The sequence below is a fragment of the Procambarus clarkii genome, chromosome 85 (assembly GCF_040958095.1).
Source record: "Procambarus clarkii isolate CNS0578487 chromosome 85, FALCON_Pclarkii_2.0, whole genome shotgun sequence".
Classification (NCBI taxonomy): Eukaryota; Metazoa; Arthropoda; class Malacostraca; order Decapoda; family Cambaridae; genus Procambarus; species Procambarus clarkii.
The window spans coordinates 20985960-21002863 of NC_091234.1; the positions used below are offsets into that span (position 1 = coordinate 20985960).

The following is a 16904-nucleotide window of genomic DNA, read 5'->3' on the forward strand; positions in this document are numbered from 1 at the left end:
ATCAGGGCATAACCATATTAAACTCTGCAGGAGGTAAATTACTCTCAGGCCCAGTATCAAGCCTGAGGAGACCTATGCCTGCAGATAAACAATACCAGTAGAGATCTAAATTTGTCAGCTGATTATATTTCTCCAGTAGCATTATACTAAGGAGATTACAGCTGACTATACCAACAGAGGTTGATGTTAGTATCATCATTTGAAGCTGAAGATGAGTTCATGAGGCCTCAGTGGCAAATCAGTGAACAGTAGCCTAAAACAGCTACAAGTCACTGCGACCAATGTCACTGAACCCACTGCAGTCTCAGAACCATACTTTACTTTAATGATGAGCTATTCAATCTTCTGAATCAATTAACTAAATTAAACCCTAATAAATCTGATGACTGATTTGATACATTTATTATTTAATCAAGATGTATTCCATGGGCCTCAGTGTTTATATATCAGTGACCAGTTACCTGAACAAACTTCAAGTTATATCTGATGTCACTGATCTCACTGCAGTCCCTGAATCATACTTGACTGTAGTACTTGATCACATCCAGTCTTCTGGGTTAAATAATATGTAATAAGGCTTGAATATTAGCCTTTCAAGAGTTGACAGGGAAATGAAATTGCATTAGACTTCTAACCCCTGCAACTCTAGTACGGGACATCCGTCCTGTACGAACAGACACACAAATGTGTGATTACTAACTACTAACATCAAATTAATCTAATAATTCGAAGGAGGAGTATCGGTGTTTGTCTGTTCTAAATAGGACTTCGACCCGTGAGCAGCCCCTGGGGAATTATGTCGGAAAATCCGACACCATTTAATAATCATACAGATAATAGCTGTATTGTATAAACAAGTTACCCATAGAAAACGTAACTTGTAGTGGAATTACCGTCTAAGAAAACGGGATATCATCACCACATACTATTATAATTCACCAGCTATTTTGCTGGGAATTATTCTTAAATACATAAGTCTTTGGACTTTACCATCATAAAAACATCTTATATAAATTAACTTAATTATCAATATTAAAGTAGAGTAAATGTGACCCTTCTATCACTTTCTGAAATCTGGACAAAGTAGGCCAGGCGTCAGGGAGGAAGGAGGGAGCCATTGTTGTGTCACCTCCGAGACGTGTGGAGCAAATTCGGCTCCTATCATTCTGGACAATGTCGGCCAGTAACGTCAATAGTATGGAGTGTTAGGGAGCCATTGTTGTGTCACCTCCGAGACGTGTGGAGCAAATTTAGCTCCTATCATTCTGGACAATGTCGGCCAGTAACGTCAATAGTATGGAGTGTTAAACAGCCATTGTTGTTTATATTGAGACCAGAGGCTCACACGGGAGCAAATTCGGCTCCTGTTAAATTTACTTGGACGTAGTGTTATGGAAACCAAAGGTACCATTTTTCAACACGCTGTCTACATATCAAGTTAAGTCTATCCGAAACCCGTTTATCATTCATTTATGGCCATTAATGTCAGGATATAGGGTGACCCGGTTAGATCACGTGGAAGCCTCAAACTAAAGGTAATTAAGCCAGGTCTTTAATGTTCCATGTACTGTATAGTGTTTTCTCTGATATAGCTTGTCATATATAGGATTCTGGCTTCACAGCTAGCGCACTTTTGACAGGTCAAGACGAGGATGCAAGATTATGTGCACCAGTTACTGGGTGATAGAAGCTACCTCAAAGAGGATAATTTGGTGTCTACACCCTAGTTATACCTGGTGGACTAACCTGCTGTACTATAAGATAAGGAACCTCTTCAATGTATGTAGTTACTGTAGTTTGATTGGCTGCATATATATAAATATAAACCCCCCTAATGTGTAGAGGATCGATTTGTGAGATTAAGAGATTATTGCAGAAATACAGTCCACTTATCATTATACAAATTGCTATCGAAGTATATAAATTAACGTAAATATAAATTCATATAAATTAAATAAATATAAATCTCACAGGTCGGTTCCCACAATAGTAGTGGGGTTACTGGGGTTGGGGGGGTGGGGGGTTGGGGGGGCTGGGGGGTGGGGGGGTGGGGGGGGGGTAGGCTCAGACGCAGCTAGAAGTCTTCTTAAAGGTCAAAGGTCATATTGCCTCCTGGAATAAGTGTTTCTAAGGGAAGGGGGTGGACTGGGTAGGCTGTGGAATAGGTAAGGGAAGGAAGAATTAAGTCTTAATTGACATTACATAACGGCTAAAAGTCTTAACTTCCTCTGTCTTAACCCTTCTCATAACTGTATCATTACCAAACATTGAGAGGAACGAGTCTATTGCATCTGGGAGGTCGTTAAGTATATCAGAAACAGGACGGGTCCAAGAACTGAGTCCTGTGGGACTCCGCTAATCATAATTTTACATTCTCACCCCTCTAAGACCTCACCCCTACAGGGGGGAGAATTTGCCTAAGCTGTTCTACCCTCTTCGGGTTATCTTATTGTCTCAATAAAGGTACTTGAACCTCGCCTCTCACAGTGACTGTCTGTCTTCTGTTGCTTAGGTACTCCCTTATCCACTGGAGTACCTTCCGTTCTACTCCCGCCTGCATATCCAGTTTGTGCACTAATTGTGGAAAACTGTGTCAAAGGCTTTCTGGCAGTCCAAAAATATGCAGTCTACCCGAGCCCTTATGCGTGATATGCAAGTTTTGTCGCGTGATAGAGGCAACATTTGCCATCCCAGAATGTGGGAGGGAGTGTGTATTCACCTATTTCTGCTTGCGGGTGTTGAGCTCTGGCTCTTTGGTCCTGCCTCTCAACCGTCAATCAACAGGTGTACAGGTTCCTGAGCCTATTGGGCTCTATCATATCTACACTTGAAACTGTGTATGGAGTCAGCCTCCACCACATTACTGCCTAATGCATTCCATCTGTTAACTACTCTGATACTGAAAAAGTTCTTTCTAACGTCTCTGTGGCTCATGTGGGTACTCAGTTTCCACCTGTGTCCCCTTGTTCGCGTCCCACCAGTGTTGAATAGTTTATCCTTGTGTGTGCGTGTGTGTGTGTGCGAGTGCGTGAGTGTGAGTGTGGTAGGGGGAACTATGAGAGTGAAAAACTTTGTCCCATATATTGCAAACTTGCTGACACAGTCAGGTGTGGACTGACTGACCTGGTCTAAAATGGTTGACAGTTGTCAGAAATCAATGCCTGACGTCAACACAGCTACACATCCACCAGTGCTCACAGAGAACCACACACATACACACACACATAGAAGACAGAAGAGCTCGGGGAGACATGATCACCACATACAAGATTCTCAGGGGAATTGACAGGGGTAGACGAGGATGGATTATTTAACACTGGTGGAACGCGAACAAGGGGACACAGGTGGAGACTGAGTACCCACTTGAGCCACAGAGACATTAGAAAGAACTTTTTCAGTGTCAGAGTAGTTAACAGGTGGAATGGGCAGAGTGTCTTTCACCCTGATGCTCCTGTTCACCTAGCAGTAAATAGGTACCTGGGAGTTAGACAGCTGCTACGGGCTGTGTATCCATGTTTATCTATGTGTCTCCTGTGTCACCTGTGTTACCTTGGCTGGGGCCGCTCCAAGCAACAGCCTGGTGGACCAAACTCTCACAAGTCAAGCCTGGCCTGCGGGCCGCTCCAAGCAACAGCCTGGTGGACCAAACTCTCACAAGTCAAGCCTGGCCTGCGGGCCGCTCCAAGTAACAGCCTGGTGGACCAAACTCTCACAAGTCAAGCCTGGCCTGCGGGCCGCTCCAAGCAACAGCCTGGTGGACCAAGGTCTAGAGTACAACCTTGAGGGATAACCCTATCGACCGAGCTATTGATGAGAGGATTATGTTGCCCAAACGGTTAGGTAGCAAGTCGTTAGCAGTACCACCTCAGAGCGTGACCTCTGACCTCTCCATAGGGGGGTCAGGTTGTATGGCTTTGGCGGCCATTGTGGTGTAGTTGGTTGTGTACTCACCTAGTTGTGCTTGCGGGGGTTGAGCTCTGGCTCTTTGGTCCCGCCTCTCAACCGTCAATCAACAGGTGTACAGATTCCTGAGCCTACTGGGCTCTATCATATCTACACTTGAAACTGTGTATGGAGTCAGCCTCCTCCACCTCCACCACCAGGCTACGAGGGGGACCTCGTAGCCTGGTGGATAGCGCGCAGGACTCGTAATTCTGTGGCGCGGGTTCGATTCCCGCACGAGGCAGAAACAAATGGGCAAAGTTTCTTTCACCCTGAATGCCTCTGTTACCTAGCAGTAAATAGGTACCTGGGAGTTAGTCAGCTGTCACGGGCTGCTTCATGGGGGTGGAGGCCTGGTCGAGGACCGGGCCGCGGGGACACTAAAAAGCCCCGAAATCATCTCAAGATAACCTCAAGATCTCAAGATAACCACATCACTTCCTAATGCATTCCATTTGTCAACCACTCTGACACTAAAAAAGTTCATTCTAATATCTCTGTGGCTCATTTGGGCACTCAGTTTCCACCTGTGTCCCCTAGTGCGTGTGCCCCTTGTGTTAAACAGCCTGTCTTTATCAACCCTGTCGATTCCCTTGAGGATCTTGAATGTGGTGATCATGTCCCCCCGAACTCTTCTGTCTTCCAACGAAGTGAGGTTTAATTCCCGTAGTCTCTCCTCTTAGCTCATACCTCTCAGCTCGGGTACTAGTCTGGTGGCAAACCTTTGAACCTTTTCCAGTTTAGTCTTATGCTTGACTAGATATGGACTCCATGCTGGACCTGCATACTCCAGGATTGGTCTGACATATGTGGTATATAATGTTCTGAAAGATTCCTTACACAAGTTTCTAAAGGCCGTTCTTATGTTAGCCAACCTGGCATATGCTGCTGATGTTATCCTCTTGATATGAGCTTCAGGGGACAGGTCTGGCGTGATATCAACCCCCAGGTCTTTCTCTCTCTCTGACTCTTGAAGTATTTCATCTCCCAAGTGATACCTTGTATCTGGTCTCCTGCTTCCTACCCCTATCTTCATTACATTACATTTGCTTGGATTAAATTCTAACAGCCATTTGTTCGACCATTCCTGCAGCTTGTCCAGGTCTTCTTGAAGCCTCAAGCTGTCCTCCTCTGTCTTAATCCTTCTCATAATTTTGGCGTCGTCAGCAAACATTGAGAGGAATGAGTCTATACCCTCTGGGAGATCATTTACGTATATCAGAAACAGGATAGGTCCAAGTACAGAGCCCTGTGGGACTCCACTGGTGACTTCACGCCAGTCTGAGGTAACACACTTCACACAGTCTGTGTGTGTGTGTGTGTGTGTGTGTGTGTGTGTGTGTGTGTGTGTGTGTGTGTGTGTGTGTGTGTGTGTGTGTGGTGTGTGTGTGTGTGTACTCACCTATATGTACTCACCTATATGTGCTTGCAGGATCGAGCATTGACTCTTGGATCCCGCCTTTCGAGCATCGGTTGTTTACAGCAATGACTCCTGTCCCATTTCCCTATCATACCTGGTTTTAAAATTATGAATAGTATTTGCTTCCACAACCTGTTCCTGAAGTGCATTCCATTTCCCCACTACTCTCACGCTAAAAGAAAACTTCCTTACATCTCTGTGACTCATCTGAGTTTCAAGCTTCCATCCATGTCCTCTCGTTCTGTTACTATTCCGTGTGAACATTTCGTCTATGTCCACTCTGTCAATTCCTCTGAGTATCTTATACGTTCCTATCATGTCCCCCCTCTCCCTTCTTCTTTCTAGTGTCGTAAGGCACAGTTCCCTCAGGCGCTCTTCATACCCCATCCCTCGTAGCTCTGGGACGAGTCTCGTTGCAAACCTCTGAACCTTTTCCAGTTTCATTATATGCTTCTTCAGATGGGGACTCCATGATGAGGCGGCATACTCTAAGACTGGCCTTACGTAGGCAGTGTAAAGCGCCCTAAATGCCTCCTTACTTAGGTTTCTGAATGATGTTCTAACTTTTGCCAGTGTAGAGTACGCTGCTGTCGTTATCCTATTAATATGTGCCTCAGGAGATAGATTAGGTGTTACGTCCACCCCCAGGTCTCTTTCACGCGTCGTTACAGGTAGGCTGTTCCCCTTCATTGTGTACTGTCCCTTTGGTCTCCTATCTCCTAGTCCCATTTCCATAACTTTACATTTGCTCGTGTTGAATTCTAGTAGCCATTTCTCTGACCATCTCTGCAATCTGTTCAGGTCCTCTTGGAGGATCCTGCAATCCTCATCTGTCACAACTCTTCTCATCAACTTTGCATCATCCGCAAACATCGACATGTAGGACTGTGTGGTGTGTGTGTGTGTGTGTGTGTGTGTGTGTGTGTGGTGTGTGTGTGTGTGTGTGTGTGTGTGTGTGTGTGTGTGTGTGTGTGTGTGGTGTGTGTGTGTGTGTGTGTGTGTGTGTGTGTGTGTGTGTGTGTGTGTGTGGTGTGTGTGTGTGTGTGTGTGTGTGTGTGTGTGTGTGTGTGTGTGTGGTGTGTGTGTGTGTGTGTGTGTGTGTGTGTGTGTGTGTGTGTGTGTGTGTGTGTGTGTGTGTGTCCTGGGTCACCCCTAGAGCCGCTGGACCATGACGTGTCTCAGGTGCAGGGGAGAGGAAAGGTGTGTGGTGTGTGTGTGTGTGTGTGGGGTGCCTCCTTGTGGGCCAGTGTCAGGAAGTTGGCACCCTGTTCACGCCAAGTTCGTATGTAAACACACACACTCACACACACACACACACACACACACACACACACACACACACACACACACACACACACACACACACACACACACACACAAGCACACACAAACACCCTCACAGGGGCCGATGGCTGAGTGAACATCGCTCAGGATTCGTAGTCCTACGAATCCGAGTTCTATCCCCAGCGGAGACAAATACACCGAATATACCTTCTTATATATAAAAATAAATAAATAAATAAGTATTACAGAAGGTGAACAAGTTTGGTCACAACACGCTTGTGAGCCCAATCACTACCAACAATCTCCCCCACCGGGTCCACATATGTGGGGTGACAGGCAGACATATTGTGGTCAAACTGAGACTATGTGATGGGAGGGAATGTGAGTCTTTGAACTCATCATGATGAGTCAGTTAATAATAGTGTCTGGGGGGGACCAGAGACGCAAGTTCGATCCCATTCCACTCCCAGCCCTGAGGGCCAGCCCTGGTGGTGCTGGGAGCCCTGAGGGCCAGCCCTGGTGGTGCTGGGAGCCCTGAGGGCCAGCCCTGGTGGTGCTGGGAGCCCAGAGGGCCGGCCCTGGTGGTGCTGGGAGCCCTGAGGGCCAGCCCTGGTGGTGCTGGGAGCCCTGAGGGCCAGCCCTGGTGGTGCTGGGAGCCCTGAGGGCCAGCCCTGGTGGTGCTGGGAGCCCAGAGGGCCGGCCCTGGTGGTGCTGGGAGCCCTGAGGGCCAGCCCTGGTGGTGCTGGGAGCCCTGAGGGCCAGCCCTGGTGGTGCTGGGAGCCCTGAGGGCCAGCCCTGGTGGTGCTGGGAGCCCTGAGGGCCGGCCCTGGTGGTGCTGGGAGCCCTGAGGGCAAGCCCTGGTGGTGCTGGGAGCCCTGAGGGCCGGCCCTGGTGGTGCTGGGAGCCCTGAGGGCCAGCCCTGGTGGTGCTGGGAGCCCTGAGGGCCGGCCCTGGTGGTGCTGGGAGCCCTGAGGGCCAGCCCTGGTGGTGCTGGGAGCCCTGAGGGCCAGCCCTGGTGGTGCTGGGAGCCCAGAGGGCCAGCCCTGGTGGTGCTGGGAGCCCTGAGGGCCGGCCCTGGTGGGTGCTGGGAGCCCTGAGGGCCAGCCCTGGTGATGCTGGGAGCCCTGAGGGCCAGCCCTGGTGGTGCTGGGAGCCCTGAGGGCCGGTCCTGGTGGTGCTGGGAGCCCTGAGGGCCAGCCCTGGTGGTGCTGGGAGCCCTGAGGGCCAGCCCTGGTGGTGCTGGGAGCCCTGAGGGCCGGCCCTGGTGGTGCTGGGAGCCCTGAGGGCCAGCCCTGGTGGTGCTGGGAGCCCTGAGGGCCAGCCCTGGTGGTGCTGGGAGCCCTGAGGGCCAGCCCTGGTGGTGCTGGGTGCTGGGGGAGGTCGTCACCCCTGGAGACACATGAGAGGACAACATCCTACTCTAGACAAAAGACATAACTAACTCTCAGAGACCTCATCACCCGCCATTGTTGGTCATAATAACTTGTTCCAGTGGTCTCACTGTCCCCCCCCCTGGTCTCTGGGGTGACCCTGGGGTGGCCCTGGACCCCAAGGTGGTCTCTGGGGTGACCCTGGGGTGACCCTGGACCCCAAGGTGGTCTCTGGGGTGACCCTGGGGTGACCCTGGACCCCAAGGTGGTCTCTGGGGTGACCCTGGGGTGACCCTGGACCCCAAGGTGGTCTCTGGGGTGACCCTGGGGTGACCCTGGACCCCAAGGTGGTCTCTGGGGTGACCCTGGGGTGACCCTGGACCCCAAGGTGGTCTCTGGGGTGACCCTGGGGTGACCCTGGACCCCAAGGTGGTCTCTGGGGTGACCCTGGGGTGACCCTGGACCCCAAGGTGGTCTCTGGGGTGACCCTGGGGTGGCCCTGGACCCCAAGGTGGTCTCTGGGGTGACCCTGGGGTGACCCTGGACCCCAAGGTGGTCTCTGGGGTGACCCTGGGGTGACCCTGGACCCCAAGGTGGTCTCTGGGGTGACCCTGGGGTGACCCTGGACCCCAAGGTGGTCTCTGGGGTGACCCTGGGGTGACCCTGGACCCCAAGGTGGTCTCTGGGGTGACCCTGGGGTGACCCTGGACCCCAAGGTGGTCTCTGGGGTGACCCTGGGGTGACCCTGGACCCCAAGGTGGTCTCTGGGGTGACCCTGGGGTGACCCTGGACCCCAAGGTGGTCTCTGGGGTGACCCTGGGGTGACCCTGGACCCCAAGGTGGTCTCTGGGGTGACCCTGGGGTGACCCTGGACCCCAAGGTGGTCTCTGGGGTGACCCTGGGGTGACCCTGGACCCCAAGGTGGTCTCTGGGGTGACCCTGGGGTGACCCTGGACCCCAAGGTGGTCTCTGGGGTGACCCTGGGGTGACCCTGGACCCCAAGGTGGTCTCTGGGGTGACCCTGGGGTGACCCTGGACCCCAAGGTGGTCTCTGGGGTGACCCTGGGGTGACCCTGGACCCCAAGGTGGTCTCTGGGGTGACCCTGGGGTGACCCTGGACCCCAAGGTGGTCTCTGGGGTGACCCTGGGGTGACCCTGGATCCCAAGGTGGTCTCTGGGGTGACCCTGGGGTGACCCTGGACCCCAAGGTGGTCTCTGGGGTGACCCTGGACCCCAAGGTGGTCTCTGGGGTGACCCTGGGGTGACCCTGGACCCCAAGGTGGTCTCTGGGGTGACCCTGGGGTGACCCTGGACCCCAAGGTGGTCTCTGGGGTGACCCTGGGGTGACCCTGGACCCCAAGGTGGTCTCTGGGGTGACCCTGGACCCCAAGGTGGTCTCTGGGGTGACCCTGGGGTGACCCTGGACCCCAAGGTGGTCTCTGGGGTGACCCTGGACCCCAAGGTGGTCTCTGGGGTGACCCTGGGGTGACCCTGGGGTGACCCTGGACCCCAAGGTGGTCTCTGGGGTGACCCTGGGGTGACCCTGGACCCCAAGGTGGTCTCTGGGGTGACCCCGGGGGGGTGTCTGGGGTGGCTACGATAAGGGGAGCCTTTGTACCTCACTGACCTGACCTGACCTGACCTGACCTGACCCTAGGCTGCAGGAGGCCAGCAACAACAGGATGTGTGATCAAACAGTTCACCGAGTCAGATATACTGATAAGTAATGTTCCACTTACAGGTGATTAGCGAGTGTGTGAGAGGCGGCTGACCCCATGATATGACCTTTGACCTCGTGGTCTGAACCAGCGGTGCTGACCTAGGCTTAACCGGTTCCTGACCTCGTACTGACCACCCCTACATTGTCACCCTCGTCCACAACCGGTCTCTGTCACCTTCAGCGTCACGCCCCACCACTGTCACGCCGCCCCGGTCCGCCCAGGTGTACGGGGGAGTAGAGAAGCTGGCATCCCCCCTGACCCCCCTTGTTATGGGCTGGAGGGATATAAGTACCAGCAGCTTTAGGGTAATTTGACGGAGGGTGGGTAGCCTGAGCCGTCACCTGCAGTCCTCTGCTGATGTTTGTTCCGCGTAGACCACTAAGCTAAATGTCGCTTTTAATTACATTTATTAAACAGTTTACAAGCATGAAAACTTGTCAATCAACTGTTGTTATTGTTATAAACAGCCTCCTGGTGCTTCCGAGCTCATTAACTGTTTAATAATTGTAACCAAAGCCGCCAAAGATTGAGAAAAGATGGACAGGTTCGTAAGTCTTTGCGTAACTGCTTCGTGAATCTGGCCCCAGGTTTACAGATCCTAAATTTGGCAAAAAGGGAGCCGGTCAGCCGAGCGGACAGCACGCTGGACTTGTGATCCTGTGGTCCTGGGCTCGATCCCAGGCGCCGGCGAGAAACAATGGGCAGAGTTTCTTTCACCCTATGCCCCTGTTACCTAGCAGTAAAATAGGTACCTGGGTGTTAGTCAGCTGTCACGGGCTGCCTCCTGGGGGTGGAGGCCTGGTCGAGGACCGGGCCGCGGGGACACTAAGCCCCGAAATCATCTCAAGATAACCTTCCTAGGCTTCGTTTTTGCAACTGTCGACTGACTAATTAAGTCGTTGCCATATTTACTCTATAAACTGTGCATGTAAGTATTCCGTATGTCTGGATCATGTTTCCTCTGGCGGTCTACCCTTCAAGTGATATTAAATTCAGTCTCTTAGGCTGTGTCTGGCCTAGTGGGGAACCGGCTTCACTTTCTCCGATTTTCTTGTGTTTTGTTTAGGTTCATTCTAGTTTTTTCTGAATGTTGTAAATATGTTTTGAAAATAAATTTTCTAGATATTCTAACACATTTTAAGCGCGTCCTGTCAATAGGTGTTTCTTAGGCTACAAGATCCGCCCCGTCAATAGCGTGGTTTGTAGCGTGGCTTGTAGCGTGGCTTGTAATGTGGTTTGTAGCGTGGTTTGTAGCGTGGCTTGTAATGTGGTTTGTAGCGTGGTTTGTAGCGTGGTTTGTAGCGTGGCTTGTAGTGTGGTTTGTAGCGTGGTTTGTAGCGTGGTTTGTAGCGTGGCTTGTAATGTGGTTTGTAGCGTGGTTTGTAGCGTGGCTTGTAGCGTGGCTTGTAATGTGGTTTGTAGCGTGGTTTGTAGCGTGGTTTGTAGCGTGGCTTGTAACGTGGCTTGTAGCTTGGCTTGTAGTGTGGTTTGTAGCGTGGCTTGTAGCGTGGTTTGTAATGTGGTTTGTAGCGTGGTTTGTAGCGTGGCTTGTAATGTGGTTTGTAGCGTGGCTTGTAATGTGGTTTGTAGCGTGGTTTGTAGTGTGGTTTGTAGCGTGGCTTGTAACGTGGCTTGTAGCTTGGCTTGTAGCTTGGCTTGTAGCGTGGCTTGTAGCTTGGCTTGTAGCTTGGCTTGTAGCTTGGCTTGAAGCGTGGCTTGTAGCTTGGCTTGTAGCTTGGCTTGTAGCTTGGCTTGTAGTGTGGTTTGTAGCGTGGCTTGTAGCGTGGTTTGTAGTGTGGTTTGTAGCGTGGTTTGTAGTGTGGCTTGTAGCGTGGTTTGTAGCGTGGTTTGTAGTGTGGCTTGTAGCGTGGTTTGTAGCGTGGTTTGTAGCGTGGTTTGTAGCGTGGCTTGTAGCATAGCTTGTAGCGTGGCTTGTAGCATAGCTTGTACCGTGGCTTGTAGCGTGGCTTGTAGCATAGCTTGTAGCGTGGCTTGTAGCATAGCTTGTAACGTGGCTTGTAGCGTGGCTTCTAGTATAGTTTGTAGCGTGGCTTGTAGCATAGCTTGTAGCGTGGCTTGTAGCATAACTTGTAGCGTGGCTTGTAGTATAGTTTGTAGCGTGGCTTGTAGCGTGGCTTGTAGCATAGCTTGTAGCGTGGCTTGTAGCATAGCTTGCAGCGTGGCTTGTAGCATAGCTTGTAGCGTGGCTTGTAGCATAGCTTGCAGCGTGGCTTGTAGCATAGCTTGTAGCGTGGCTTGTAGCGTGGCTTGTAGCATAGCTTGTAGCGTGGCTTGTAGCATAGCTTGCAGCGTGGCTTGTAGCATAGCTTGTAGCGTGGCTTGTAGCATAGCTTGTAGCGTGGCTTGTAGTATAGTTTGCAGCGTGGCTTGTAGCATAGCTTGCAGCGTGGCTTGTAGCATAGCTTGTAGCGTGGCTTGTAGCATAGCTTGTAGCGTGGCTTGTAGCATAGCTTGTAGCGTGGCTTGTAATATAGTTTGCAGCGTGGCTTGTAGCATAGCTTGCAGCGTGGCTTGTAGCATAGCTTGCAGCGTGGCTTGTAGCATAGCTTGTAGCGTGGCTTGTAGCATAGCTTGCAGCGTGGCTTGTAGCATAGCTTGCAGCGTGGCTTGCAGCATAGCTTGTAGCGTGGCTTGTAGCGTGGCTTGCAGCATAGCTTGTAGCGTGGCTTGCAGCATAGCTTGTAGCGTGGCTTGTAGCATAGCTTGCAGCGTGGCTTGTAGCATAGCTTGTAGCGTGGCTTGTAGCATAGCTTGCAGCGTGGCTTGTAGTATAGTTTGTAGCGTGGCTTGTAGCATAGCTTGCAGCGTGGCTTGTAGCATAGCTTGTAGCGTGGCTTGTAGCATAGCTTGCAGCTTGGCTTGTAGCATAGCTTGTAGCGTGGCTTGTAGTATAGTTTATAGCGTGGCTTGTAGCATAGCTTGTAGCGTGGCTTGTAGTATAGTTTGTAGCGTGGCTTGTAGCATAGCTTGTAGCGTGGCTTGTAGCATAGCTTGTAGCGTGGCTTCTAGTATAGTTTGTAGCGTGGCTTGTAGCATAGCTTGTAGCGTGGCTTGTAGCATAGCTTGTAGCGTGGCTTGTAGTATAGTTTGTAGCGTGGCTTGTAGCATAGCTTGTAGCGTGGCTTGTAGCATAGCTTGTAGCGTGGCTTGTAGTAGTTTGTAGCGTGGCTTGTAGCATAGCTTGTAGCGTGGCTTGTAGTATAGTTTGTAGCGTGGCTTGTAGCATAGCTTGTAGCGTGGCTTGTAGCATAGCTTGCAGCGTGGCTTGTAGTATAGTTTGTAGCGTGGCTTGTAGCATAGCTTGCAGCGTGGCTTGTAGCATAGCTTGTAGCGTGGCTTGTAGTATAGTTTGCAGCGTGGCTTGTAGCATAGCTTGCAGCGTGGCTTGTAGCATAGCTTGTAGCGTGGCTTGTAGCATAGCTTGTAGCGTGGCTTGTAGTATAGTTTGCAGCGTGGCTTGTAGTATAGTTTGCAGCGTGGCTTGTAGCATAGCTTGTAGCGTGGCTTGTAGCATAGCTTGTAGCATAGCTTGTAGCGTGGCTTGTAGCATAGCTTGCAGCGTGGCTTGTAGCTTGGCTTGTAGCTTGGCTTGTAGCGTGGCTTGTAGCGTGGCTTGCAGCGTGGCTTGTAGCGTGGCTTGTAGCGTGGCTTGCAGCGTGGCTTGTAGCTTGGCTTGTAGCTTGGCTTGTAGCGTGGCTTGTAGCGTGGCTTGTAGCTTGGCTTGTAGCGTGGCTTGTAGCGTGGCTTGTAGCGTGGCTTGCAGCGTGGCTTGTAGCATAGCTTGTAGCGTGGCTTGTAGCGTGGCTTGCAGCGTGGTTTGTAGCGTGGCTTGCAGCGTGGCTTGTAGCATAGCTTGTAGCGTGGCCTGTAGCGTGGCTTGCAGCGTGGCTTGCAGCATAGCTTGTAGCGTGGCTTGTAGCGTGGCTTGCAGCGTGGCTTGCAGCGTGGCTTGAAGCGTGGCTTGTAGCGTGGCTTGATGCTTGGCTTGCAGCGTGGCTTGTAGCATAGCTTGTAGCGTGGCTTGTAGCGTGGCTTGTAGCATAGCTTGTAGCGTGGCTTGTAGCATAGCTTGCAGCGTGGCTTGTAGCATAGCTTGTAGCGTGGCTTGTAGCATAGCTTGCAGCGTGGCTTGTAGTATAGTTTGTAGCGTGGCTTGTAGCATAGCTTGCAGCGTGGCTTGTAGCATAGCTTGTAGCGTGGCTTGTAGCATAGCTTGCAGCGTGGCTTGTAGTATAGTTTGTAGCGTGGCTTGTAGCATAGCTTGTAGCGTGGCTTGTAGTATAGTTTGTAGCGTGGCTTGTAGCATAGCTTGTAGCGTGGCTTGTAGCATAGCTTGTAGCGTGGCTTGTAGTATAGTTTGTAGCGTGGCTTGTAGCATAGCTTGTAGCGTGGCTTGTAGTATAGTTTGTAGCGTGGCTTGTAGCATAGCTTGTAGCGTGGCTTGTAGCATAGCTTGCAGCGTGGCTTGTAGTATAGTTTGTAGCGTGGCTTGTAGCATAGCTTGCAGCGTGGCTTGCAGCATAGCTTGCAGCGTGGCTTGTAGCATAGCTTGCAGCGTGGCTTGTAGCATAGTTTGTAGCGTGGCTTGTAGCGTGGCTTGTAGCGTGGCTTGTAGCATAGCTTGCAGCGTGGCTTGTAGCATAGCTTGTAGCGTGGCTTGTAGCATAGCTTGCAGCGTGGCTTGTAGCATAGCTTGTAGCGTGGCTTGTAGCATAGCTTGTAGCGTGGCTTGTAGTATAGTTTGCAGCGTGGCTTGTAGCATAGCTTGCAGCGTGGCTTGTAGCATAGCTTGTAGCGTGGCTTGTAGCATAGCTTGTAGCGTGGCTTGTAGCATAGCTTGTAGCGTGGCTTGTAATATAGTTTGCAGCGTGGCTTGTAGCATAGCTTGCAGCGTGGCTTGTAGCATAGCTTGCAGCGTGGCTTGTAGCATAGCTTGTAGCGTGGCTTGTAGCATAGCTTGCAGCGTGGCTTGTAGCATAGCTTGCAGCGTGGCTTGCAGCATAGCTTGTAGCGTGGCTTGTAGCGTGGCTTGCAGCATAGCTTGTAGCGTGGCTTGCAGCATAGCTTGTAGCGTGGCTTGTAGCATAGCTTGTAGCGTGGCTTGTAGCGTGACTTGTAGCATAGCTTGAAGCGTGGCTTGTAGCATAGCTTGTAACGTGGCTTGTAGCGTGGCTTGTAGCGTGACTTGTAGCATAGCTTGTAGCGTGACTTGTAGCATAGCTTGAAGCGTGGCTTGTAGCATAGCTTGTAGCGTGGCTTGTAGCGTGACTTGTAGCATAGCTTGTAGCGTGACTTGTAGCATAGCTTGTAGCGTGGCTTGTAGCATAGCTTGTAACGTGGCTTGTAGCGTGGCTTGTAGCGTAGCTTGAAGCGTGGCTTGTAGTGTGGCTTGTAGCGTGGCTTGTGGCGTGGCTTGTAGCATGGCTTGAAGCGTGGCTTGTAGCGTGGCTTGTAGCATGGCTTTTAGCGTGGCTTGTATCATAGCTTGTAGCGTGGCTTGTAGCATAGCTTGTAGCGTGGCTTGTAGCGTGGCTTGCAGCATAGCTTGTAGCGTGGCTTGCAGCATAGCTTGTAGCGTGGCTTGTAGCATAGCTTGTAACGTGGCTTGTAGCGTGGCTTGCAGCATAGCTTGTAGCGTGGCTTGTAGCATAGCTTGTAACGTGGCTTGTAGCGTGGCTTGTAGCGTAGCTTGTAGCGTAGCTTGTAGCGTGGCTTGTAGCGTGGCTTGCAGCATAGCTTGCAGCGTGGCTTGTAGCGTGGCTTGTAGCGTGGCTTGTAGCGTGGCTTGTAGCGTGGCTTGCAGCATATTATGCAGCGTGGCTTGTAGCGTGGCTTGCAGCGTGGCTTGTAGCGTGGCTTGCAGCATAGCTTGTAACGTGGCTTGCAGCATAGCTTGTAGCGTGGCTTGCAGCATAGCTTGTAGCGTGGCTTGCAGCATAGCTTGTAGCGTGGCTTGTAGCATAGCTTGTAACGTGGCTTGTAGCGTGGCTTGCAGCGTAGCTTGCAGCGTGGCTTGTAGCATAACTTGTAACGTGGCTTGTAGCGTAGCTTGTAGCTTGGCTTGTAGCGTGGCTTGTAACGTGGCTTGCAGCGTGGCTTGTAGCGTGGCTTGCAGCGTGGCTTGTAGCGTGGCTTGCAGCGTGGCTTGTAGCGTGGCTTGCAGCGTGGCTTGCAGCGTGGCTTGTAGCGTGGCTTGCAGCGTGGCTTGTAGCGTGGCTTGCAGCGTGGCTTGTAGCGTGGCTTGCAGCGTGGCTTGTAGCGTGGCTTGTAGCGTGGCTTGTAGCTTGGCTTGTAGCGTGGCTTGTAGGGTGGCTTGCAGCGTGGCTTGTAGCGTGGCTTGCAGCGTGGCTTGCTGGGTGGCTTGTAGCGTGGCTTGTACCGTGGCTTGTAGCGTGGCTTGTAGCGTGGCGTGCTCCGCGCCATACACACACCCGCCTGCTGAAGCCATTCTAACCGTCATCCATCAGAAGTGATGACAGGCGGACAGTTGAGAGTCGCTGTCCGCCCGTCACGTGACGCCCGGCCCTCTGTTACTGTCCTTCTAGGGTCACTCAGTACATACACCTCATTACACAACATTTAGAATACTGATAAACATTTAAAATGTCAAAGTCGTTTGAAATATTCAAACGGTTGTAGTTTGAAATATTCAAACGGTTGTCGTTTTAAATATTCAAACGGTTGTCATTTTAAATACTCAAACGGTTGTCATTTGAAATATTCAAACGGTTGTCGTTTGAAATATTCAAACGGTTGTCGTTTTAAATATTCAAACGGTTGTCATTTTAAATACTCAAACGGTTGTCATTTGAAATATTCAAACGGTTGTCGTTTGAAATATTCAAACGGTTGTCGTTTGAAATATTCAAACGGTTTTGAACGGTCAAAACTTCTGTAACCGTTTTGTATCGATGTGGATAATTTGTGACAATAATAATAATAATAATAATAATAATAATAATAATAATAATAATGCTAGGGAAAAAGTACATTCATAAAAAATTAGTTACAAGCAGAATGTTGGATTTCTAGATGAAGATTTTTTTGGGGAAAACTAATTAGAATCTAAGACATAATCCTATGAGTTCCGAAGTGTGTTAACAAAAAGTATAAAGCTTAATGATTAATAAAACTTTGCACTATGCA

At 50.9% G+C, this 16904-nt stretch overlaps 1 protein-coding gene across 1 annotated transcript; it reads right to left on the bottom strand.

Moving 5' to 3' along the window:
• Positions 1–10924: 10924 nt before the first annotated feature.
• LOC123746643 (streptococcal hemagglutinin-like) lies at positions 10925–16206 on the bottom strand. Its single transcript, XM_069316894.1, has 3 exons — positions 12798–16206; positions 11826–12640; positions 10925–11767 (listed from the first exon to the last, which is right to left on the bottom strand). Exons 1-3 carry the CDS (start codon positions 16204–16206, stop codon positions 10925–10927), a joined length of 5067 nt encoding a protein of 1688 aa, XP_069172995.1.
• Positions 16207–16904: the final 698 nt, after the last annotated feature.